At 23.9% G+C, this 27,727-nt stretch overlaps 1 protein-coding gene across 1 annotated transcript in view; it reads right to left on the bottom strand.

The window, feature by feature from the left end:
* The window catches only part of LOC112595889 (zwei Ig domain protein zig-8-like), a 249,910-nt gene that overhangs the window by 18,267 nt on the left and 203,916 nt on the right, over positions 1-27,727 (bottom strand). The window contains exon 4 of the mRNA XM_025341278.1: positions 9,129-9,256. Coding sequence (XP_025197063.1) covers positions 9,129-9,256 — 128 coding nt within the window. The remainder of the gene's footprint in view (positions 1-9,128; positions 9,257-27,727) is intronic.

The raw sequence follows: 27,727 nt of genomic DNA, 5'->3' as shown, positions 1-27,727 counted from the left end.
AAAGTTTTTCATCGCTTTAGAATAGGTACCAACAACCATGTATCTGCAGTCAACGATGTAATAGTTCTAAGGTGAAAAAGAAGCTTTACATCTTTATTTACCGCTGAATTTTAAACTATGTATTTTCCCAATACTCGAAGGAATATAGTATTATTGGTGTAATTTATCATGCATTAAGCACAGACTGCACAAGATCAGGAACAAGTATTTTGCTGTCTATATCATAATCCTCAATGTTTAAGATAAAGAGGTATAAATATAAAAGAATTGCTTTAGTTTTGTAATGCGCAAATCGTCATTATTCAAAACATTGTTGTATATATCTGGTTGTGTAACAATTTTTACGCGAGTCGAAGGAAACAAAGTAAAATTTACATATTTTTATCTGAGCGAGCTATTCTTAAATTACATAACATGACTATGGACTTTTTTGAACAACATTTTATTCTTTGATAAAAAAATAAGATTTGTGTATAAATTTTTATCATTTTTATTCTGCAGTGAAAATAAAATGCGAAATTTAATTATTTATAGGATAAAAATTACTAAAACAAGTAAAAATGTATTAATAGTTAATTTGTTACTTTATTATGATGCATAGATTTTATGGTATACATATTTTTATTAGTTTGTCAATATTCAGTTATATCGGACACCATTTATCAAAGCCATATTTATATTCACAGTTTATTTTTAGGTTATCACTCTTGAATTTTTTAAATAGTTTTTAAGATAATTACATACAATTATTAAATACTTCAGAAACTAGAAAATTTTACAACAATATTATTATACTATTGATTTTCATAATAATGCTAGATGAATTACTAGGCCTGACTTGTGAAAAAATAGTCATTCACTGGTTAAATACCAAATGTGTTTTAAAAAACGCTGAAGTGCGCTTGTAGCAATGCAGTGCGGCCTTGAATAAGTTGATTGATAAAGTATTATCAATTTTATCTCCTAATTAAGGTGGTATTAAGGCTATCGTAAGTTGTATATTTATAGGTTATACCAGATTAACCAGAATTAAATCAGAATAACTCATTTTTATGTCTTAAATAACAAAAAAAGAGAGTATTGTATAAACATACGATAGTGTTTAGATTCTTTCAATTCGATCTTATTGCAAAATACTTTTTCAGCTGACGTTTCTTATTTAAGAAATATCTACCTGCTGTTTTAGTTTTAAGGATCAATTTTTTGAGATTTCATATTTATTTAGTGAATAAATGAATGATTTTTGCTTATTTAGATAGATGATAATGCATCATAAATTACATTTAACTATAATATCTAATAATTATTTAAACATTGTTTTATTGTTTACATAGTTAACTGCCTTTTTTTTTTAATATTATAATGATTTTTTTTTTAATAGCATCACTAAATTCACATAAGAGGTTTTTACTTTTTAGTAATATTTCATGAATCACGTAACAGTTCTATTATGTATTGAACTTTGAGTTATTAAATTAGTATCATAATTTTTGAAATTAATTTTTAATTAAACCAAATTCTTTATAAATAATGAAACTATTTATCCAAAATTTGATTTTTATAGATCAAAATACTCTAAAAAATAATTTAAAAAATGTGGCTAAATGATAACAATAAAAAAGTTTTTCTATGAATTAAAATTACGAAATAATATTTTTAAAAATGTTAATAGTTAAAAATTAGTGAGTGTCTTACACGAAATTGCTAATTCAGTATTTTAAATAAAAAATAATTATTATTACCTAAAATGATATAAAAATTAAAATGTTCCCGTATAATATTTCGGGGGGCTGAACTCCTCCATCACTGTTTATTTATCTAAAATGAGTATTAATTTGAATTAAGGTCAATAAAACATTTTTAAAATTAAATTCATATCAACAATTTAATAGGACGCTTACCCGGATATGTTGTTTCCGTCTTACAAACTTAAAACATAGCAAATGCATGTAAAATGACCAATTTTATGTTGTTAACTTTTATACTAGGATTAATCGACATATTATCACATTAAAAGAAAATATGATTTAATTACATTATGAAGAGAACCTTATAGGCTAATATTAAAATTTTAATTTTAAAATGAGATAACTATATAAATATTACAAGTTAAAAATTATAAGAACTTACTTTAAAATTTAAAAATCAATAAAAACTTATAAGATGCTTTAGATAATTTGCATATATCTTGTATTTAAGCTTGATAATTTTAATATTTAAGTTAACAACATATAATATTGGTTTTGTTGAATTAATATTTGCTATGCTATACATTTTTGAGGTGGAAAAAATTCTAGTTTATTTGGATTTAGATTTATATTTTATATCTTTACTACAAATATTTTAAATAATATAACAAAATTTAAAATACACTTGATTTAGTAATTTATAATTTTATTGTATAACTAACTTTATGACTGCTTTATTTCTTTCATAGCTCAAAGTTGTTTTACTTCGTTTAATGTCATATATAAAAAAAATAAAAATACATTCTACACAATAAACGATAGCGTACATCAATTATCTATTATAAAATATTAAACTCTATGTAAAGAATCATTCTTATGTCTATATTAATGAAAATTACTTGTAAGTTGCTATAATGTGATGGTTAAAAAGTAACTAGCCAGTACAATGCACATTAATAATATTTTTAAAACCTTGGTTATATACTAAAACATGAATGTAATAATAAATTTAGTGTTAAGTTAAATTATAACACTTAAAATTTTAATTTTAATTGAATTTTGTACTTAAACTTTAAATTAAAATCTCCAGAGGAGTGGAGTTTTACAGGAATATATCGCAAAATATTGATCCACTGTTTATAGCTATTAATAAACTACTTGTCAGAAATTTGATTATACCAACTACCTAATACTTAACAAAGTAAACTTAGTATGTAATATGTACGTACTTTAATATTTTTATTAAAACAGTAAACAAAAGTCAGACAATCATATGTTAATAATTTAAAATATATCTATACGTTTTGAAAAAAATAGTTTTTAGTTTTAATATTTAATTTCATGATTAAATAATAGCTCAATCTTACAATAATTTTATGGTAAGTAAGAAAAATGTAATTAGCCAAGTAAAGTATTTGTCTATATTTTATACTTGCGGGTTACCTACTCGTCATGGCTTTGTCCGTGAAATTAGGTATATAATAAAAAATTATAATTTATGACAACAATTTTATCATAAAACTTTTTTTTAATTATATTAATAAATTGATGTATTTCCATTTGATGCCAAAATTACTAAATTTATAAACGTACCAACTTTGGAGTATTTCACATAAAATTCTATGTGAAAATGAGCCTAAAAATGTGAGCTAGAGGCTCCAGCTTATAAGTGGTTACTTATCGATGGATATAGGTAAGTACAATTTACACGTAAAATTTTGTTTTTTTTTTTGCCGATTTCAACCCCTTAAAATCAAATTTTTGAAAAATATTTTTTAAATATACGGCGGAATCATAATATTATTCAACCCTCAAAATTTCATATCTATAGCTCAAATAGGTCTGACTCTACATTGATTTTGAATCAGCCGTTCAGGACAGTTTCGTTTATACATTATACAGGTTGAAAAGGGACAAACAGTAGTAAGAATATTAGATAACGTAAAAAAGTTGAATACATTATAAAACAAATGATTTCTTGTACACCCAAGCTATTACGCTAAACGCCTGCCATAATTTCTAAAGAACAATAGAGTTTAGAGTTATTGCGAAAAGGTCTCAATAATTATACGTATTTTCGGTTTTAAATATTCTAAATATGTTAATAGACATTTTATGATAGTATTCTATGTTATGCTATAACAAAACTGCTGTAGTATTTGTATTTATAAATGCCAGTTTATGCGTTTTGTGATATATCACTTTATAACGTCATTGGGGATGAACCTTGTATTATATGTATTATCTATAGGTACACCGTATGTGCCCATAATTAAACTAATCAGTTAAAATTATAATACACATACATAGTACAAGTGATATATACAAATTAATGGTGATCGCCTATCTAACTGTAGCGGTCATGCCTCGTTTATTAAAGTTTTGAAGTCAATATTCTATGTGGGTAAAGAATTCAAAACCAGTCGTGTTTTTTTTTTTTTTTTTTTGAAAATACTAGGTACTATTATAGACATTGATTAAATAAGTAGTATTGTGATAAAATATTATTATGGATATTTTAAAATATATACATGGCGATCTCAAAGTCAAGAACAGGGTGCTTTGCTATATTAATGTGCTAGTCATTTATTAGTTTAAAAATAATATAGCAATAATATTACTGGAAATTTGTTTCAAATCTTTTAAATAACTATTAAAATTACAGTTTTATTTATTTTTATTTTTCATTAAATAATTTATGACTTTGTAGTATATGAAGTATAAATTGTAAAAAAATTAACCATTCTTACATTTTTTATAAAAATCAATAAACGTCAAAATTATTAAGATATCTGATGTATTGTATTATTTTTATTAAAAATACAATCGTAATTTAAAATTCGAATTATATAGATCTTGGAATTATCTGCCTTATGAGTTATTACTGATTCTGATATACCATGAATATAATTTTGTATTATATAGAATCGTTTTTGTTAGCGACGGCTTATGGAACATTGCTTGCATATTTAATTATATAGCACCACAAGTCTTGCTTACCCGTTTTATAGTGTATTTCATTCTGAAATATGTTCTATGCTTCTACCCGAATCAAAAGCAAGCCTGATAAATATACTGTTCATAGTTAGGAACCGCTTAAAAAAAGGTTTTTTTTTTTTTCATCATTCATTAAATGTTTCTTATAATAAGGGGCTGATGCAGTATCGAGAAGTTTAATGATATGTTACTAATTATCTACGAAATGCTATAAAAATTGTAATATTAAGATTTGACATCCTGTTAATTGTTTAAAATTGTCTAAAATTACTATAATCTAATCAAAACGTATAATATTTGTTTAATGATGGTTTAAAACCATTGTCACACCAAATTATGAGGTTTTTTTTTTAAAGCTAATCTGCTTTTTAATTAATTTTCTGGCTCACTGAAAAAGGGAAACTCAAGGCAATTGCAATCCAATAGTAAAAAAAAAAAAAATAAATAAAAATAAAATAATGATAATAAAAAAAAAAAAAAACATAAAAAATAAAATAATGAAAATAAATCTAGAGAACGGTTGCAAACGAAACCTCGTTAGAGTTCGTGTCTAAGCCAAAATGAGTGGGGTCCTTTTGTTTTTGTAATCGCATTACTACGTAAACAATAATATGTGAAAAACAATTCACCCGACATAAATATTATGGCGCGAAAAAAATGCATTATTTTTATTTACGAGGATTTTGTTTTTATTTTTATTTGTTACATGTCTAGCAAAAGTTTGGTTCTGGAATATATTTTTCTTTCAACTTAAATAACGCAGGAAAGTATACTGGAGAGTGATATTAAAAACACACAAAAAAAAAAGCAAAAAAAAATGAAGGTTCATTGTCGTCGTAAAATAGTATGTTTGGATTTTTATTTAGAAAACTTTCATTATTTATGACCCAATGTGTACGATCTCTTGAATATCTCATTTAATATTAGAAAACTTTAACTACTAAGAAAAGTTAAAAGGTAGAATAAGAAATTCTCAAGGTTATAAATAAATTGATACCAAATGACTTTTTCCCATGATGTTTAAGATATACAACGTGTTAAAAATTTTATTGATTATTATTTTTCTAAACTTAAATACTATTTAATATATAGAAATCACACAAAATGACAGCATAATTACTTTGAGGGATTTTAATATCTCATATTCTGTTTAGACAACTAAGTTAAAAATAAATCTATTGTGCTGTTATAAAAAAAAAAAAAAAATAGTTATGAAAATGTTCAATATTAATTATGTTGTGTTTTTATTTATATAATATATCTAAAAACATATTTTTGTCTGAATAGAGATTTACAACTCATAACTTACTAATGAATACCATGGTATTAAGTACATTAAATAGTAAATGGCATCTTATCGTTAATGAAATTACTGTGAACGTGGTGAATTATACAACTGTATGTCTGATTAGACTACAGTAAGTTGAAATTGACAATCGATTATAACTGATTGCAAACCCTTTATAGTTAACAAAATGTTTTTGGTTATCTATACAGTTATTTGTAACAAAATGATGTTACTAATACCTAATAAGTAATATGAGTCTATTTTATCAGAATAATGTTTATTGATTATTATAATAATAAACTAAGTTATGTTCATAGTTTTTTGAGAAATGTTTTTATAGCGCATAGCATTTGTAAATTGCCAATCGCTAGTTCAGATTATTTAAATCAAAAATATTTGACGACCTAAAACTAAGCCTTACGATAACTAGTCTATGGAGTAAAATATTCTATAATTCCGACGATGAAAATATATTATGCTTTTTAATGGTCAAAAAAACGGAAACTCTATTGATATATTACGGAATACTTACGAATAAATCAAATTGAATTATGTCTAAGTTTATATTTTGTGAGTAAATATAAGTAAATATTATTTGAATTTTCTATTTTAGTGGGGAAAAAGATATAAATTTAATTCACGAATAATTTTACTTGAAGTTACCTATGTAACTAATATAGCAAATATGTTAAAAATTTTTGTATTAATTCTAAGAAAAATTTAGTTATTATACAATTATATTTTGAAATTTCAAATAATAATTCTAAATTTTAAAGAATTAGATTTAATTTTAAAAATAGACTTAAAAAATCGAATCAAACATTTAAATATCTAAATAGTTATACTCCTGTTTAATTTATATTTATTTATAAATAAATAAACACGTTTAAAGTTATTTATTAGTTTGTCTGCAGACTTGCTTGATGTAAAAATAGATAATTTTAGGGATTTCTGAATTAAAATAAAATTATGATATTATATTGAATTTATGTTGTAGTTAATTAAGTTAACAAATTTAAATAAAAAATATTTAAATAGTGTTAAATACATTTCTCAAAGTTGTATATTATTATTTGAAGGTGATAAAGTATAGATTAACTTAGTCTAATATTAGTATAAAGGTAAGAGTTTAATACATAAATCAAAAATTATAGTAATCAAACATGAGCTGTATATAATATGTTTAAATTTTGATTTATCTATTTACATGACATAAAATATAAGTGTTTTAAATACTAGTAATTTTAATTAAATTATTTGTGTTTTAATTATTATAACATATTATTTAGGGAGCAAATAAAAATTAAAATAATTGTTGAATAAGTAAAATTCAAATCGCATAGCTGCATTAAGAAAAAATAAAGTTAAGAATGAATTTTAGAGGGCCACTTATATTTACCTAATTGAAAGGAAAGATAAAAGGGCATTATCTGTCAATTAAGAAAATAAGTATATTTATGGAGTTGGTCGTGACCAAGTAGAATACAAAACAATATTATAGATTTTAATTTTATACCAGTACCAGATAGAATAATAATAATACAATTTATTGGAAATTCAATGAATATACATATATACATAATACATTTATATTACAAGTTTATGCTCCTGCTACAGGTGAAAATGATGTGAAAGTAGATCAGTTCTATAGTAAAATGTTAGTATTATTATAATAATCAAAGAAATATGACATGCCAATCATAGGGAAGTGTGAAGACTTAGTTGGCGAATATCGTCTAGTTTTTAGAAGTGAATGTGGGAATACGATGATGTTATTTATAAATAAGCGAGATATTATAATATTGAACACGTTTTTTTAGTTTCTACCATAGATAATAATAATAATAATATAAATAAATATATTAATACAAATTGTAAAAACTTAATATTAATTATTTTAGTTGTTTGAGATAAATGTGCTGTAGTTATGGGAACTGAAAACTTTGTTTATTTAACAACCTATCCCTCGAGCTGGTTAGTGCAGTAGAACTAGTCAGTTACTGTTCCCTTAGGAATAAGATTCTATATTGACAATCCCTAGTTGTTGACTCACCATAATGCCATGATAAAGGTTTAAGTTAAATAGGTCATAGAAATATGTTAGTGATTGTGTTAATTATGTTTTTTAGAAGACAATTTATAAATTAACTACAAGTATTTAGATTTTATCTAAAAACAAAAAATATAACTAATTTTTTACTTAGTGAATAACACGTAAATTATGATATTAAATTTAGCATATTATAATATAAGATGTAGTCATAGAACTTGATATACTTGTGAGTTTCTTTTACTGAAATTTATTTTTTAGAGATTTATTATACGTATTTAAACCTATATATATGATAGGTATTTATACATGTAAGCTACTTATATATAAACTGAATAAAAGTATAATGAATGTATTTGATTACGGTGGGTAAATTTTAAACTTGAAAAATAAAATGTATTTTAGTTATCTGCATTATCACTAAGTATAATAAATAATAAGGATTTATATTATATAGAAATAAGGTTTGATTTTTTTAAATTTATAAAATTAAAATAAAATCATTCATTTTTGATCAAGTTATGCGTTGTAAAAGGGAATATCCAATATGCTAATGTTTTAAGTTTGAAAACTTCTCATTAAAACATTATAATAAGGATCTATAAAAGGTAAGCTTTGTAAATTAAAATTTGTATTTTGATGTTTTTGTTCTATTTTAATTAATTTGCATTTTTTAACTTATTGCTATATTGAATTCATGAAGTATTGAATATTTAAAGCAATATATTTTGAAACTGTTTTACAATTCTAATTTTCATTTTATATTTTTATCTAGATAATAATAATTAATCCATTTTAGTATTATATTTCAATGAAAACCAAATTTGAATTTATTTAATAATACAAAATGTATAATTGAAAATTGTTTTATGTATTTCTATTTAATTACATTTTTAGTAGCTATAATAATGTATATATTACAAAATAAGTTTTAAATATTTAGACAAATTAAAATATTTAGTATCAAACATTAAATACCTATATTAAATTATAATATATATTATATTATTCTCCTATTAGAATAACGTTGATTTTTTTTTAATCCAAATACAATAGATATTTTCGTAAAAATCTTTTATTCCAAACATAAAAAAAAAAAACTTACTTTTGAGTCATGTGTCCAGTAAATGAGTGGTGGTGGTTCTGGACTATGCTTTATGATGCACGTTAAGTTCATAGTACTTCCCTTATTGATAAACATGTCAGGACCTCCAATAATTGTTGTTATGGGTTCTAAAAAATATAATTGGTATAAATAATTAATCAAGTAACAGGTTAAAAGTAACATTTTTTTACTATCCGTGCCTTGTTAATTATTAATTATAGAGAATTAATAGTTTTAATAAATTATTAGTTTGTTTATTATACTGTATAAAAAATGATTTTACCGTAAGGAGTACTTTGATCGAATAATTATTATGTAATAGTTTATTAAGTATCAGGTGTAGGTTGCCTATTTAACTTCGAAAAATCAGTCGTGGATAATGATTGACAATTAACCAGAATTTCGGTTAAAAACTAGAGAAGTGTCTTTTGTTTGTAGATACAAATAACAAGGGTGATATATTTTAAGATATTTATTATTTATTTAAGTTAGCATCATTATTTAATGATTCATAGAATTTTTTTGTTCAATCCCTATTTGTTTTAAAATAATTGATATTTTCTCGCATATTTTCATAATGAATAACAATATAAATGATTGTCATAATATTATACCTAATACATTCGATTATTTTTTCCGTTTTTAACCGAATAATTGTCAAGAATATTGAGCTTGCAGAAATGTTACCTCGAACAGTTATATTAAAATGTGCATCATTCGTGTAAACTATACAGCTTATGGCAACGTACCAATACATTAATACAATGAAATGCATTTATATATTTTTTTTATTTTTATGAATTGGATCGTTTGTGATATTAAACAAAACAACATTTATAATAAATATTAATTTATATGTGTAATTTTTATCTTCGAAAATCGAAGTTCATGATGTTGAAACAATCGTGGTTTTTTATATCCAAATATTTGGCCACAGATGTGAAGTTTGTAAGCTATAGCTACACATATAATGCTCGGGCAGATCGTCATTATTGTTATTGTATATTTTTTTTATACAATATACATTTTTTATTTTATTCTCGTTTTGTATGCAGGTTAGGTTGGGTTAGGATGTGTATTCGAGCTTTTCTTTCACGCATACACTCGTTTGCTACGAATCCACTCGAAGAAACGGGCTGCGACGACGAGGACGAAGAAGTGGCAGAAGTCAAGATAATAATATGACGTATAGTTTTCGTGAGGTGGACGAGTGGTGGTGGTGTCATTTGTCACGGTATACACTGACAGTCATTACAAGCACTCGAGGGCCATCTGTTTGATGTCTTTGGCTATGAGCAGCGTTTGTCCAACCTCCGGTATACTATGTATGAAGGGTGCCCAGCGCATGCGTACCATATTCACCCACAACCCACATATACATGTATTCTCGCATATATACGAGACTGCTACCGCGTTGTTTGAATAATATCTTTCGGGTCCTAACTACATCTTAATGGTAAAAAATGTTTTTTTGTAACCATTTACATTGCTCTCGCATAATGCTTAAATTAAACCTGCCATCACGGTCGGCCACTACGTTAACGATCAACTGTTGTAAAGCTTTACTCGTTCAATTCTCTTCCTCCTTTCCAATCCATCAGAGTTTTTTATAAAAACTCGACCATAAATTTTATCGTTGAATATGGCGGAGTTTTGTTTTAGATACACACTAATATCTTACAGCCACCAAACTAACAAATTAATATCCTGGATGCAATCGTCAATATTTTTTTTATATTCATCGTACTATAGTATAATTTTTACAGTTATTGGTATTCCTTTTTTACGGCTTTAAAGTAATTCTTAATGCCAGTCATAATTGTGCGTAGATCAACAGCAAATAGCACCACAATTATGTGTTTGTTTATACAGGAACGCTGTTTATAACAATAATAACATTCATAACTACAAAGAATAGTGTTTTTATAATTATTACTTAAAATAACTTAAAAAATGTTATCAAAATATTAACAGAAAATTATATCGAAAATCTAAATAATAATTTTCCAACTAATTATTAGTTTTTTTGGTTAAATACGAGTACACGTGTTAAAATAACCAATATTTATATATATATTTGTATTATTTAAACAAATAATTAATAAGTAATAACATAATATTATGCAAATAGCATAAATATTTAATCTATTCAAAATAAAATTGTGTTTGAGACATTTGAGTAATCATAAAATTATAATTAGTAGTTACTATAAAGAAGATTTGTTTATAAAAAATATTACGAAAAATGTTGAACAAGTTGCAATGATTATGAAAAATTGTAAGAGTAGAAAAATATTATGTATGATATTATTATTTTTGTTTTAATATTATATAATTTAAGCTCTAGCCATTTTATGTTTTTAACTAAGAAAATGAAAAAAAAAATTATTTGATAGTTGATTTATATTAATTTTTTTTAATGCTTTTGGGTATCTTACTTATTTTCTTTAAAAATTCTAAAAAAAATCTTTTTTAAATTGATCGTCAGCCTTATTTTTTATGTCGTTTATTGTTTTATTTAGTGTCTTATACTTTTTTTTTCAAATATATGAATAATTGTGTAAATATCAAATATAAAATAACAATAAATAAAAAACTTTAATTTTTCATAGTAAAAAAAAAAATCCTTTTCATCGCAATTTAAAATTTTGACAGGAAACTCGCAAGGAAACTACTTATCACCAGTTTTCTTCAAAATTTACTTAGCTGACATTCCAAACTCTGAAAATATGCTGATAGCTACTTACGCTGATGATACGGTAATTCTCTCATCACATTCTGACTCAACAACAGCATATCAAAACCTCTTAATTTATATTAGAAAATAATTTAAAATAATCTCCCTAGTGGAAAATCAAAATTGATTCAGATAAGTTTTTTCACATCCTGTTTACTCTAAGAAAAGGTGTCTTAACTGCAATTTACTTAAAAAAAAAATCAAATCCAACTATAACTTAAATTAAATGTTTAGGTTTAATCGTAGACAAGAGTCTAACTTAAGGTTCACACCTAAAAACTAAAAGGAAGGTTCTCATCACTAGACTTAACACTCCTATTCTCAAGTCCAAAATCTCGATCAAAAACAAACAATTAACATATAAATCGACACCAAACCCTATTCGGGCCTATGACATTTAAATATGGGGGTGTGCCAAGTCTTATTAAAAAAAGTATCATTCAAGGTTTTCAATCAATATTTCTTTGCCAAATTGCATCTGCGTTCCAGTACACCTAAAATTTGCCATTAAACAAAAACTTACAAATTGAAATAGTATCTATTATAGCTAAAAATTATTATAAAAAATTGTACACCAAATAAATCACCACATAAACCCACTAATATAAACTTAATCAGTAAAATTATCCTAGATAGCTCCCCATGTCAATTAAAAAAACGCTTGGTATCGAGATCTCTTGAATAAACCCGTTTTAATTAAGTAAAAAACTTCTCTATCCCCCCAAGTCAGAAGATTTTTACATTGGTGGACTTTTTTCCTCACGTTATTTATGTTGTTATTACATTTTGCTACTTTATTTACTCATTGTATATAAATATTACAGATTTTAAATATTCTTTTGTTTAAATAATAATAAAAAAAAAAAATAATGATTTTTTTCTGATTCCGGTTATTTTCATTTTTTTTTTTTTAACCAAGGAAGTTGCTCTGCTTTATTATGTCTCGCATTGTATTATGAAATAATAGTAATTGTTATTATAAAATATTTAGTTCTCAACCTTATTACACTTAAATACCTTCTCATCTTTTGATAACTCTAAGAGATATCAATGATTTTGTTTATATTGATAAAATCAAGTTAATATTATTAATGTGTAATTACAATTTTCTTTATGTTTTACTTATGCTTTTAAATTAAAATTATTATTTTTTTTTTTTTTTATCGAAAATTATCATAAATAATATGACTATTGACTATATTTGTATCACAATCGCAGATTGATTTAATAAATATTAATACTTTTGATTGTATATTTGAGATCATGTGACCAATTTTGTAATAAGTTATTTTTAGAGGGTTATCTGATATAGTAATAAAAGAAATATTAGGTATTATTTGATTTCAGTTATCTAAGATCATTGTACACATTGATTTCTTATCAGTAAAATTTGATTTGAAATCTGAAACTGGCTGGAAAACTGATTAGCACAAATTAAAATAGTTATTCGGACGTATACATGATTATTCAAGGTTTGTGTAAGTATTTAGGCCATAATAATTACACAGCTGTTTGGTTATTACGTTATCCTTATCAAACACGATTAACAAAACAGTAATAAATTCAAATTATTGTGTAATACAGTTTAATGAATAGATACATAATAATAGTGTAGTTTTTAATTTGCCCAAGTATATTTGTGTGAGACATATAGTTGTAAAGTGGAAATATTCTATAGTGTGAATAGAAATTAGTACAAAGAGAGAATTTTAATGTAGTTGTAATGAATTCCGATGCAAATGTACCATTAAAATACTTATTGTTAGTTAAAACAATATTTTTACAGAAATATATTACATTTTTTTTTGATATAAATATATATAATAGCATTAAATGTATAAATTAAATTTATAGAATTACTTAATTTATGGTGCTTTATTTTTAAACTATCATAATAAGTTAACAATTACCTAATATTTATTTTGTAATGAGTTACAACGAACACTTGCAATCGTTTACAAATTTTCAATGGAATGCGCATGGAGTATATTTGAGAACTTACTAATTGATATGGATAAATCATTCTCGGAAAATATCATAAATTTATAAGCGTTAATGTTTGCATTCATTTACAGCGGTAAAATGATTAATCGGTATTGTAGAGTTAATTTTTAAAAATTCGTATTCTGAGGCAAAATTTTACGCATCGTCATTCAACGAGGTCCTGTGTGCACAACAGGGTATAATTTGCATTTGAATTATTGCACTTTAGCGTTAATATACACATACACACGTACGTGAATACATGCGCAGCGGGTACGGGTGTGTAGTGGAAGATAGCTGATACATAACACGGAATAATTGAAAACGGTATGGACATGCCACATTATATAAACCGTCCCATTTCACCCCTCTTTGTGACTACTTTAGGTGTATAATAATATCATTGAATACGATAAAGTGCCATTACGACAAAAGACGTATATGTATGCAAATGACGTTCATCTCCGTCATCCACTACCTCTGATGGCAATGGAGATGCTGAAGTCGTCGAGAGACCGTCATTACAGTGTCGATCCATCGTCGGTAAAAACTTTCCACTCTCCTCTCTCAGTCACTCTTTTTGTAAAAACTTCTACACCAAAATCGCCATTCATTATTCATACATGGTCTGCCAACCGTGGTCCTATTGTTTGCCGTTAAAATCATATTGGCGCTATGTGAATTTACAATTTTCATCGTTATCGATTTTGTCACCACTCAGAAATAGTAACTCCAGAGATAGGTAGATAGATAGATAGATATGTAGATAGATAGATATATAGAGAGATGGATAGATGGATAGAGAGAAAGAGATATTCTGTTCTTTAAAGAAACCACAAAGTTGGCTCTGTGACCATGATGTTACGGTGGTATACTCATGTTTATTATATATTATATTATTATTATTACTATTCGTGTAATACGTGTGCAGTTATTATTAAAACAAAATATTCACATAGCACATTATTATACTAAGTCTACTATAACGGTAACTTAATTATTTTGTCGTTAAAATAATCGTATCATACGATGGTAAAAAATTAAACATCTATTTTTTTCTTGGCTACTATAAAACGAACAATAAAAAAGTATATAAAAATAATAATAAAACGCAAGTTAATACATTTTACGAAATATTAAAAACGATAAAACTATAATTTTATAGTTTACTTTTTAGTCTGTGTATATACATTCTTACATATGTAAGAATTAAATGACAGTTTATTTTCTAGAAAACATTCAAGTAGATAAAAAATTAATTTAATAATTACATATTTCAAGTAGTACTTTTTATTCAAATTATTTATAACGCACTAATTCGTTGTATACATTTCAATTGCACGATATTGTATTATATTTTATGTATGAAAAATGTTTTATGCACTACTTATTAAAAAATATCTTCTCCCATTTCAGGAAGGATTGATCTTATATTTCGTCAAATTGCATTATACATATATAAATCAATCTTAATGGTTGTCTAGTTTTTTAAGTCCAAGAAATTTTTTCCTTACTTCTAGAATGTGTCAACAGTTAAGATAGATGTTTTAAAGGTTGCAAGGAATAAAAAAAAAAGGGGAGGGGAAACATTTACTGATGGTTTTATCTCCTATTTTGTCTATTTGAATAAAGTGTAGTTTTACGATTAAATATTATTTGCAATTTAATACATAGATATTTTATATTAAATTCAAAGGTAGTAGGTAATACATTATCTCTTATAATATACATAGTGTTGGTTCAAAGAATCTGTATAAAATGAGTAACTACAGTAATAACTAATAGGTTGTAATATGATTATAATCATTATAAATTAGAACTTCATAAATTATTTTCTAGTAATTTTTACTTTAACTAATCAAAGGAAAAGTTTTATATACATTCCAACTATATATCATTAAATAATAAATGACTATTCTATTGGTTTAAAATTCATGTTTTAATACCTAAAGATATATAATATCTGATAGCTCTGCTTTTATATGATGATTATGTGCGCAACTATAATGTTTATGTATTTAGTGACGTGTAATAATTAGTTGGTTGGTTGAATGTTTAGATGAACTGATGATGAAGGATGATGTTAATTATACAATATATGTATATATATAGATTTTATCAGTCTTGTATACACATTTGATATACTATATATATTCGCCAGAATTCACCATATTACAACTTCAAATAATACTTGATAATTATTTAACAGTTTTAATGAAAATGTGAAACATGAATGAACATAGTAAGTTATTAATTCTGAATTACCTTCAAATATACTATGTTTAAATGTTAAGAGGTATATTTGAGAATAAAAATTACGCGATGGTTTGGAAAAATTGAACAAAATTAATCTAAAATACATTTTTATAATAATTATTTCTTATTTTTTTTATTGTTATACCTATACTAGTTAAAATAATTTATTGGTAATAAATAATTTCTCTAGAGAATAATAAAAGTAATCTATCTTCAGTAATATAATTTTTTTTAAATGTTTTCTTACATTATTACTTTTATAAATCTTAATAAATACACATAGTTTATTAAATATATTGACAATAAGCTTATACATTAAAATATAACATACCAAGTGAAATTTGTTATAAAATTGTTATTTTTTTAATTATAAATATAGACAAATATTAGTATTGAATGATTTTAAAAGATTAATAACAATATTAAATGTGTACTACGCTCATGGAAATTTTGAAATATTCAAGTATGATATGAAATTTATTTAATATTAAAACATTTGATGCGCGATGAAAGATTAACTTAATATTATTATTAAAGTTTAAATATATTAATGAATATGTATTGTTAGTCGTTATTTTATTTTAGTCCAGCAACCAGAATATTTTTAAGCCTATAATAAATAGTGTTGTATATTATTTAAATATTTAAATATTTTTAACAAACTGTTCTATTTATTACATAATATCTTCAAATGTTATCAAATATATATTTCTGAGTGTTTAAATGCTTCTACATAAGTATTTAAGCTATCTTGTTTGCATTTGGTTTCAATTAACCTCATTATTTTTTGAGTATACTATTACAATATCTTCATTTAAACCTTGAAAAAAATAGTTTCATAATATTTTGTTAAAAGTTTATTTTAATAATCTTTATTTGGCACATCTTCACTTTTGTTTTTGAGTCGGACTCTTTATAGACTACGAAGTTTAAACATAAGACAAATTAAAATGATATGTATGATAACAAGTTTAAAATAAAAAGTTGAAATAAATCTGTGATTACAATCAAAATTACATATCATCACGCAGAGGTGGTTTGAAAGTATTAACTATATTTAGTAGTTAAGTACATATCAACAATCCGCGGTAAAGAATTATTCATAGATTTTCATATCCATTTATATCATACATAAACGATTTTTTAAATTGTATGTACATAATATAGTAAACACAATTCCATACGGTTTTCACTTAGGTGACCAAAAACACAAAAAACGGGACAAACAATTTTTTATTAATATGAAAATTATTTATTTTTTCCAATTACATTAAAATTAAAATTTATGAAAATAACAAAATAATAACAAATAAGTAGTAATTAGAGTTGGAATTTAAATGCCCTAAAAAACTCAAAAAATGATTTTAAAAAAATTCAAAAATTACTTAAAAAACTTAAAAATGCATTTAAATTTATTTATTTTAGGTAGCTTAAAAATTGGAAAAAAATTTAAAAAGAAAGAAACAAGAGTTGTGAATTTTTTTTTATTAGTATACCTACGTTGTTATTTGTTTAGTTGAATGTTCTTTTTTTTTTTTTTTTTTTTTTTAATCATTAGCAGAATAGCCTAACTATGATAAAATATTTGCTATCGACAATAACTTATCGTATACCGTCAGTAATTTGTCGAAAGTCTCTTTTTAACCGCAACAATTTTCATTCATTTTATGAACAGATTGTGAAAAAATATTCAAAAAACTAACAAAATCATTAAAAAAAAAAGGCCTAAAAATGCGTTTAAGATTAATTTAGTCAAAAAAATGCGAAAGGATGTAAAAAAAATTAATAACTTTAAAATAATCAGTATTACCCAAAACACGTTTAATACTTACGAACAAACGTTTTGAAATACAAAAAAAAAAGAAAATTCAAGCCCAAATAATAATTATAATATGTTGCTCTTATTAAAATTGTTTTATATTTTTTTAATACATTGATATTATTTTACAAACTTTATTTTAATAATATGAAAATAACGGGATTATATCGATAGCATTTTTTAAAAATGGGATAAAAAGCGTTCCGTTCGAAATTTGTTGGGAAAACGGGACATGATGATCAAAAAGGGACAATCCCATTTTAAACAAAATGTATGGTCACCCTATTTTAACTGTAACGTTGTCATAATATTTTTCTTTTTTCGTTATAATAATAATATAATTTATAAATGTGATATTATCAGGAATAATTAATTGTAAGCGAGCAACGATCATTTTTCTAAAAAAAACGGTGTCAATATGTCAGTATGCTACTGACTAGTGCATTCTATCAGCGAATTGGCCTGGGATAGTATATGTTCGATAACGATTACATCGTCGTACAGTAAAATATTAAACACAATATATTTGATTATGTTATTTTTGTGTGATGAAATGGACATTAATCTTATATATAATTTATGAAATTAAATTAATGAACTTTTCACAGTTAATAATAGTGTAGGTAGTCATACAAAAAACACAATATTTTAGTACACCTATCAAGTTAAAGTCTCATAGACTTCTTACAAAATCTTTTATTATGATATCTCCAAAATATATCACTAATCATAAAGAAATAAACCATAACTAAAAATCAAAATATTAATTATGATAACTTCAATAATGTGTAAGTGTAAACTAAAATAATTTTTTACCGAAATGTTTGTTGTAGGAATATCGTGATTTTTGTTTGACAATAAAATAGTCTATTTCGCAAAACGCTATATACGTTACAATAATAATTTATTTTTTAATACATTTTAATATGTTTTTAGGTGAGACATCGTTGCACTTTAAATAATGTGGAATTGTAGGTATATTTTATATACATGTAAATTAACTAAATTTTCAGAATTACGTTTGTATGAAAATGTTAATTAAAATCTTTACGATTCTGAAAATCTGTAAAACCGTGTTGTAGACCACTGATCAATTCCATGTCTTCAAAATAAATTAAGATAAAGCTATTGTTCGTAATAACTTCATTATGTGATTCAATCACAGTTTTATCAATTATTTTGTATTAAATTAAAATTATATGATATGATTAGTAAATATTCAAAGACGTTTACCCTATCTTCTACTAAAAAAATACACTACCCTTAAAATAGTATACTCGAACTTCATTAATGTTAAACATCAATTATTAAGTATATTATTATAAAACTATATTAATAATGTTTTATAAAGTCGAAATTTGGTTTGAAAAAAATGGAAAAATAAGTTTAACTTATCAACTTATACTCTGATGTTCAGTCATCAATATTAAAACAAATTTATTCTAAAAAAAAAAATATACAACAATACAATAATGTATAACTAATATCATAGCTGAAATATATAAGTACATATTATTATGTAACGAGTAGACAAAATTAATAAAAGTATTAGTTCTCTTTTATTATAAATGTTATTTGGTTGTTACTTTTAGAAAAAACAAAATAATGTTCGTAAATGAAAAAAGAATATTTCTGTGATTTTCTATGAATGCTCAAGTTTAATAATTATGCAGAAGGGAAGTACTTAAATAATATATGTTTTAAATAGATTATTGAGACTTTGAATATGTAATTTTGTATTTTTTAATTTGAATTCACCAAGAGTATTTTTGAATGCTATTCGTACCATAAATTTTAAATATAATTTTATTTGTATTTGTGTTAAATATATACAAATTTTAATGGTAGACATTTTATAAAAAGTTAAACAGTTTTTTTATTAACAATCATTTTTTTTTTTTTTGGAGAAAATCATTAATCATTGAGAATGATGTATGTATACTAAATAATGCATTCGCATTTTTGGCGTTGGAAATAATAATACAGTTCTACTTAATGATAAATTTCATGTTTCTTTGTATTATAATAATATAACTATATGAATTTTGAATTTAATATTTATTTATAATTAAAAATATTTCAAGATATTTTTTTGTACATTTTATTAGTAGAAAAATTACTTTAATATTTAATACAGTGTTGAAAATAATATTGTCTTTAGTAGAATGATTAAGATATTTCCCAAGCCTTGTTGGCCAAAATTTTGGCAAATTTATACGACGCAATGGTTTTATTAAATATATTTTAATTTTATTTACCTATATGTGAGTGAAAATCAAATATAATTAAGTGATACCGTTCGGAAAAGTGGTAACAAAAAAAATAAAAATATTTTTTGAAAAGGTATCATTTTAAAATCTGACTCCCCGGTGGCATTTCGTTCACGCATGCACTAAACACAATGATTTATGTGTTATGTACTGTATAGTATATATGTATTATCCTATTCTAATTTTTTTTGTGTACGTATAAATTTTAGTTATTATAATTATATAACATTTGAATAATTTGAACAATTCATAGTTAAACGAATAAGACCGAACATTTTCTTTTAATATAATTTAATAATGTATTATTAAAAATTTTTTACCTAAATTGAAGTAAAAAATTATTTTAAAATATAAGTAGTCACATATTTCATTTAAAAATTTAAAATTTAACTGCCAAATTTCAGTTCATATCTTAGTTTTAGCAAAAGATATAAAATTTCAATTTTTTTCATTAAGAAGCTGATTGAGTGCAATATTTACGAGATTAAACTTAAACATAAATATATTTAATAGAAACGAGTAACATAAACCTTATATCTATTTATTTTTACATAAGTAATTAATTGTAAGCCTATTATTTTACAGTTATTAAATCAAATAAAATTATTTATACTTAATGTGGTTTTATTTATGATATATGTTTATATAAAAAATAATTATACAATATATGGTATTATATATATAAATGTAGGTACTTATAGAATCTCTATAAATAATTAATTTGATAAAACGGCAGTTTATACTTAAATTTATCTTATTACAATTGATGTTTGTTTGTCTATTTTTTGTCTTTCTAGATTTCGTAGCAGATTTATTACATTTAACGTAATTTCTCTTTTATCACAGTCTTTGGCTTAATGCCTAAACATGTGATAATTTTAGAAATTTTACAAACTACAATTAAATAACAATGTGACTTCTGTTTCGTGTCAACATTGATGTCTCTTGAAACCATTAAGCTTTTCAATAAAATCAATATAATATGTTTCAGCGAATGGTTAAATCGAAACTACAATTAGTAATAGAAAATTGTATATAATACATATGTTACTTATACATTTATTTATTTTATTGAATTAATAAGTCAAATATTGCAAAAAACTAATTTTTTTACAAAGTTCTAAATATATATTAAATAAAAATAAAAATAAGTAAACAAAGAAATATATTCTTTGATATTTTTCTCAAGATAAGATGTCTTGAGGTATGCAACGTTTTAGTCTAAGTTTAATATCTTTTAGCCGATTTTGTAATGAAGAATTTTTCGGTTTTATTAAGGTGATTGTCCAAATCAAGTTTTTTTTATTAGTTAATTTTTGTAATGCATAAATAAATCCCATATACGAGTGTAGTTGTTTGTTAAATATGGATCAAGTAGTTTAAGTGTTTTATTTACATTCCTATTAGAATTCCTTATTATATCCTTTAGATAACCTGTTTGGAGGATTTGCAATAATTTTTATTTTTGTTAGTGAAACGTTAACTTATACTGGGGATGTGTAAGTAAGTTGCGATTTTATTATTGACGTGAAAGAGATAATTTAACTTATTTCCTGAAGTATTGTTTAGAATGAGATAAAGGATTTTAATCTTTATGTATTCTTGATTTGGTTATTTGTTATATAAATTTTGGTTTTTGGTGTTAGGAATTATGTTTAAAAAGTGCTGCTTATAAAATTGTCGTCATCAATAATTAGTTACTTGAAAAAAAATTTACTTTATTTTTTATTAAGATGGCCATTGTTGACAGTTTTTACTTATATGATAACTTAATCATTATTTTTTTTTATAACTATGATTGATTTAAAAAAAAAAAAATGAAAAATTTATTTTATTTATTTAAAACAATAAAATCATTGTACTTTGTTTAACTTCATTAATTAAGTGTTGTACCATCTCGGGGACATACACGAATTATTTTTAATTTCAATTGTATTAACACACTTTCACGAAAAACAATATCCATGATGGACAAATTTTAATCATAAATTATTTTCTAGCATTTTATTGATAAAATAATTAATTAATTTGCCTACGTCTAATTTGTCAATCTTATACCTCCAACAAAAATAGATTGTATAATTGTGTTAGGATTATTTTTGTTATTATCTGATGAAAAGCTTAAGTTTGATAATATTATGAATTCGTATAAAAATAGGTTTTTATCAAATATCTCGTATAATATACACACTTATTTAATGATAATATTACAAGGGTTATTAAGAACTATTTATTTATAAAATATACAATTGTTCTAACATTTTTATGAAAACTATAAATATTACCTATGTCTACATTTTTAATGTGTTTGGTAAAATCAGTTGCTATTTGTGTGGTATTAATAAACATAGTTATGTTTATTATTATAATACTCATTAACTAGTATTGCAAATACAGAAATAACATATTTAGTTATTACGGCTGTTACATGCATATTATTATTTTTCATAGTTACGACTATTTCGTACTGTTATACATCAATTTAATGTAAACATAAATCATTTTAATATATTGGCAATATATCAACTAATACGAGTTTTTTTTCTTTTAAATTATATAAAAAATTCAACTTTTTCGGAGTTATATCTTTTGGTAAATAGGATGACAGTATAGTATTAATGTATTATACACGTACACCTATAGTTGCAGATGTAAACGATCAATAACTTTAATGTACCGATTTGTCTGATAAAATTGATATATGCCAATTCCTTAACTACACAAGCCAATACTTTAATTTTTATATCTACCAATAGTAATATGTTGGCCATTGATACTTATTGTGATTTTATAATTTAATTATAGATTTAATGTTTTACTAATTATTACAGATAATATCTTTTTTTCTTGAAAAAACGTGTTCTATTTAAGTTTAAATACCAATAATTTTTGGAATAGATTGATACAGGCTAATTTTTAAAGCTCGTTTACTCAATCTTTATGTTAAAATTATACATATTTTAATCAATATAAGTACCCAAAACAATCTTTGGAAGAAAATTTACGGATATTTTATAAGACGTACTCTGTGAACCGTATGTTATCTACGTATAAACAAAATAAGTGAAGAATAAAAACACATAGCACCTATAATACTTCATAGATAACTATAAATTATTTTTAAAGTCGTCATATAACGCACTATATTCCCAAGGTCTATTTAAGATCTTTCAAATTTACTTAGGCATAGGTACCGTATACATAGATTTAAAACAATACCTCATTTTAAATAACACAAATAACAGTTGTAGAATATATGAGAACGTTTAAATAATTATATAATAATTTAAAATATCTGTGAATAAAATGATATAATAATATGAACACATAGATATATTACCTATATAGATTATTTAATGTATAACGATGTCCGATCTATCTTATTTAAGAATTGAGCGGCATGAAGAATACAATAAAACTATTGGGTGATAATAATGTATTTTCATTGAAAATCAATGTGGTTACTTGATCTCGAGAATATTGTGTACAATGCAGGACTACGATCGTAGAGTATACACCGCGGATGAAAAAACCGTTGTGAACACAGATGAATTCGATAGTAGTAAACATTTTAGAACACACATCCCAATGTTTGAAACCTTTATTAGGTTGAAATCCGTAAGCAGTAGGTGCGGTATATTAGCTAATTGTGGCATAAGACATAAAGATTTGTACCGTTCATGATGGTAAAACGTTAAAGCCGGTTAACAGCTACGTTGTCTATTATACCATGTCCAACAGTTAAGCTTGGCATAATTCACGGTAGATCACGGTTAGTGAATGATATTATGATTACAATAGCCAATCAAAACACGGCTGGATAGATGACGTAGTTATAAGCTCGGCTCAATTATATGACAACGAAAGTATAAGCAAACCCGACGACAGTCATGAGTATTGGAACCTAACGGATCAAATTTTGGATCATATCGTTCATTATGTTTGCACACATTTGCATCACAGTTTAGTAAATAAACAGCCACATTTCTCCCTTATCAAACGTTTCCAACATTTACCGCTATTGAATTTCCTCATCATTTTCGTTGAGTCAGATTCACAGTTGTGAGGTATACGGAAGTATAGTCGATATGTAGGTCACAAAATAAATGCAATATGCTACCATATTAAATTAATTTATTAAACTTTACACGACTTGATGTGGTGTAAGGAGTGACACTACGATTAATTAAAAGTGGATAACTGCGCAATACTTTTTGTTGTTCACTCTAAGAGGATATTGTGATCGTCAATTATAATTGATTTCCTAACTATTTTATTTTTATTATTTACGGTATATCGAGTGAATAATTTCAGTTTCCGTTGTTGATCAGTCATTTTAAGAGAAATGTGGTCTTCGTATCATGGGACTATCGTAAGATGGACTATAGAAATGCATCATTACCCATTTCGTGTGAACGCAGAGCGGCGACAGCTAAGGTGAAGTCATTAGAACTATCGGAATACAATATTATGCTCAGGTTTCTCATAGGAACTTTAGGAAGAAGCTTCTGTTACGATACAATTTATTGTAGATGTACATATTTTAATAGATTTTTAAAATCCTAACCGATAATGATAATTAACTAATCAGCCGTATGTGAATTAAAAATAAACATTTGGTATGAATTATAGAAATTGGCACTCATTTATAAAATGTTAAATTTTAATAGTTAAAACATTCCAATTTAATATATTATTATTTCTCAAATTTTTTATATCAGCCACAAAATATTGAAATATATAATATTATGCATAATTTTTTTTATAGACACTTTAAATTTAAATATTTACAAAAATTAATATTTAAAAGAAAAATCAAGATTTGTAATTTTAAAAATATATTATTTATAGGGATTTGAATTTTTTTAATTATTACTTATTATTCTAAAATAAACACAGTTTAAATTGTATGGTATTCATATTACCAATTTATTCGCTTATTTTCTTATACATTTCTATTGAATCATAAATTAATTACAGCTAACTACCTATATTATGTTAATTGTTATATAAAATATAGAATTTTTTTTTTTTTTTACAAAACTATTGTAATATTTATAATATATCATATATTTTTTGAACTTTGAATATTTTATTACACAACTTATAAAATAATTATTTGATTTAACAATATGTGAATGTGCTGTACGGTTTTCCGTTAGTTTTAAGTTAATTGTAGGTGGTTTAAACCTTTTTATTAATAATATTTCTTTGGGGTGGAATTGAATAAAATAAAATATTATTAAATTATATTATTTAAGTTGACAATCTGCTCTCAGAATTGTTTTAAGTATGTTTCAATTTAATATTAATAAACTTAACATTTATATTTTTATAGTAATCTACTCAATAAATAAGTAAATTTTACATGTATTATAGAGTATAGCAAATTTCTATTTTATTTTTTTTTTAACTGTAAATATTTTATTTTTATTTTTATTGATCTTATTTTAAGCCCGGAAACTAAGGCTATAAGCTATGGATAGGAATAGTAGAATTTTTTTGTAGGGTTGTTTATTTGTAAGGTTTGTTTTGTAGGGTTGGAAAACGTGTGTGCTATGGATTCATTCCTGAGAACCTGGATGGTCACCTATCCGAGATCTAGAAATGTCCGTGGTGCTTGACCTCAGGTTATATTAGTGACTATAAAATATATTTAAATTACAGTAATGATTATATAACTAATATTTTATATTGAAAAATAAAACAAACTACTAACTGGGAAACAGAAAAGAGGTAAATTAAATTTCATTGTTAGAGAGTTGATAAATTTTATTTGAAAATACTCGTTTAATCATTTTTATGGACTGTTATAAATGACATTGTTCTGTAATTTTGAATACTTTCAATTACAAATAAGTTTTTAAGTTTGATAATAAATGTTAGAGTTCGAAAAGGTTTAACTTTGTAATGATAGTGTTTTTTAATAATCAATATTTGTACTTTAAATTCTTATAAATCTCATGAATAATACGATAAAGTTGAAAAGACAACTTGAACTCTATAATAAATGTCTATAGTATTGTATTTTGGAATCGAAGACTTTAAAGAATAAAATTTCAAACTTTAACGTAGTTGTTGCGTTTGTTTTTGTAGGTACCCTTTCTCCTCCCTGAATATCACAGATAAAACCAAATTTCTCGTCAACTGCCGCCTCAAAAGGGTAAAATGAAAAAAAAAGAACACTTGAACAAATTAAATAGTTCAAACCTCCGCACATGCGTGCTTTCGTCTTAATTTCACTTTGACAGTGATGATTTGTTCGAAATTTTGTCGCACTGACTTTTTAAAACTTTTCTTTAATTCATTTTGAAGATAGAAAGAAACGTTTAGACGGAAAAAATAACCATTTCCATCGTCTTGTCATTCACGTTTTATTCGGTATATCATTTCGATAAACGGTAGAAAATGCTTTGAGTAATCAAATACTAATAAAAAATAACTAAAAATAACAAACTTCGAAAAGCTCAACAAAGACTTAGAATTACGTGCTTAGACTAATAAACAAGAAAAAAGTTTGTTCTAGTCTAAAAAAATAATGGATAAGTACTTTTTTTGATAGAAAAGTATTTTAATAATAATAAAAAAAAGATCATTGATTGTGTTTAGACTTACTGAAATATATATTTTAGATAAACAAACTATTGCGAATCTAAAAACTATAACGCTGATAAGTTTAATTTATATACAATTAATATAAGTACAACTATAATATGAATAAAACTGTAATTCGAAAAATTGAAATTAAGTTAATATGTATGGAAATTATGTATTTTAATAAACACGTTTTTTTAATATCATCCAACGGTTAACTTCATATTATATATTGATTATTTACATATTTTATAGTTATAACTCATAATGATGATGAATGTAGAATTTAAATAGTAATTAAAATTGTCTTATATTATATTGAAATAATCTCAATAATTTTATAATATGGTCTTAGCATAATTTTAAAAATTCCAAAAATTTGAAATTGAATAAGTTAATTAAAAAAAAAAAAAAAAAATGTAAGTAAACATGTTTGTTAGTTAATCATTCTTTGTATAACTTACTGAAAAAATGTTATTTTACTTACATTTTTTATATTTTAACTTTTGTAAAATATGGTATCAATAATTGTATGTTAACTATAGTTCAATTACTTATTTCAAATAAATGTGTTCTACAATAAACAATAAACATGTATATTTGTGCTTTTGATATTTAAGCAATTTAAAAATATTTAAAATTCTAATTTTCTTTTCATTTACTTACTTTTTACAGTAATAATTATATTAATTATAATTGGATTCAAACAAATATTTTAATAATATTAATTAGTTGAATTGAAATAATCTGTGTAAGCATCTGTTAGTGTGTAACACAAAAATGAAAACCAAAATAATAAAATTGTGTTTTTTTAGTATGAAATTAAATCATAATTTTTAGTGATCGTAATTGAACATTATTTAAATTTTATTATAAGTTTACAGTTATTAGGCTAAATCTTCGAGTAAATATTGTACTCAAGCTATGAAGTTATACAGAA

This window comes from Melanaphis sacchari, unplaced genomic scaffold (genome assembly GCF_002803265.2).
Source record: "Melanaphis sacchari strain LSU unplaced genomic scaffold, SCAv2.0 Contig2_pilon_pilon, whole genome shotgun sequence".
Classification (NCBI taxonomy): domain Eukaryota; kingdom Metazoa; phylum Arthropoda; class Insecta; order Hemiptera; family Aphididae; genus Melanaphis; species Melanaphis sacchari.
This window is presented reverse-complemented; position numbering and strand designations above follow the sequence as displayed.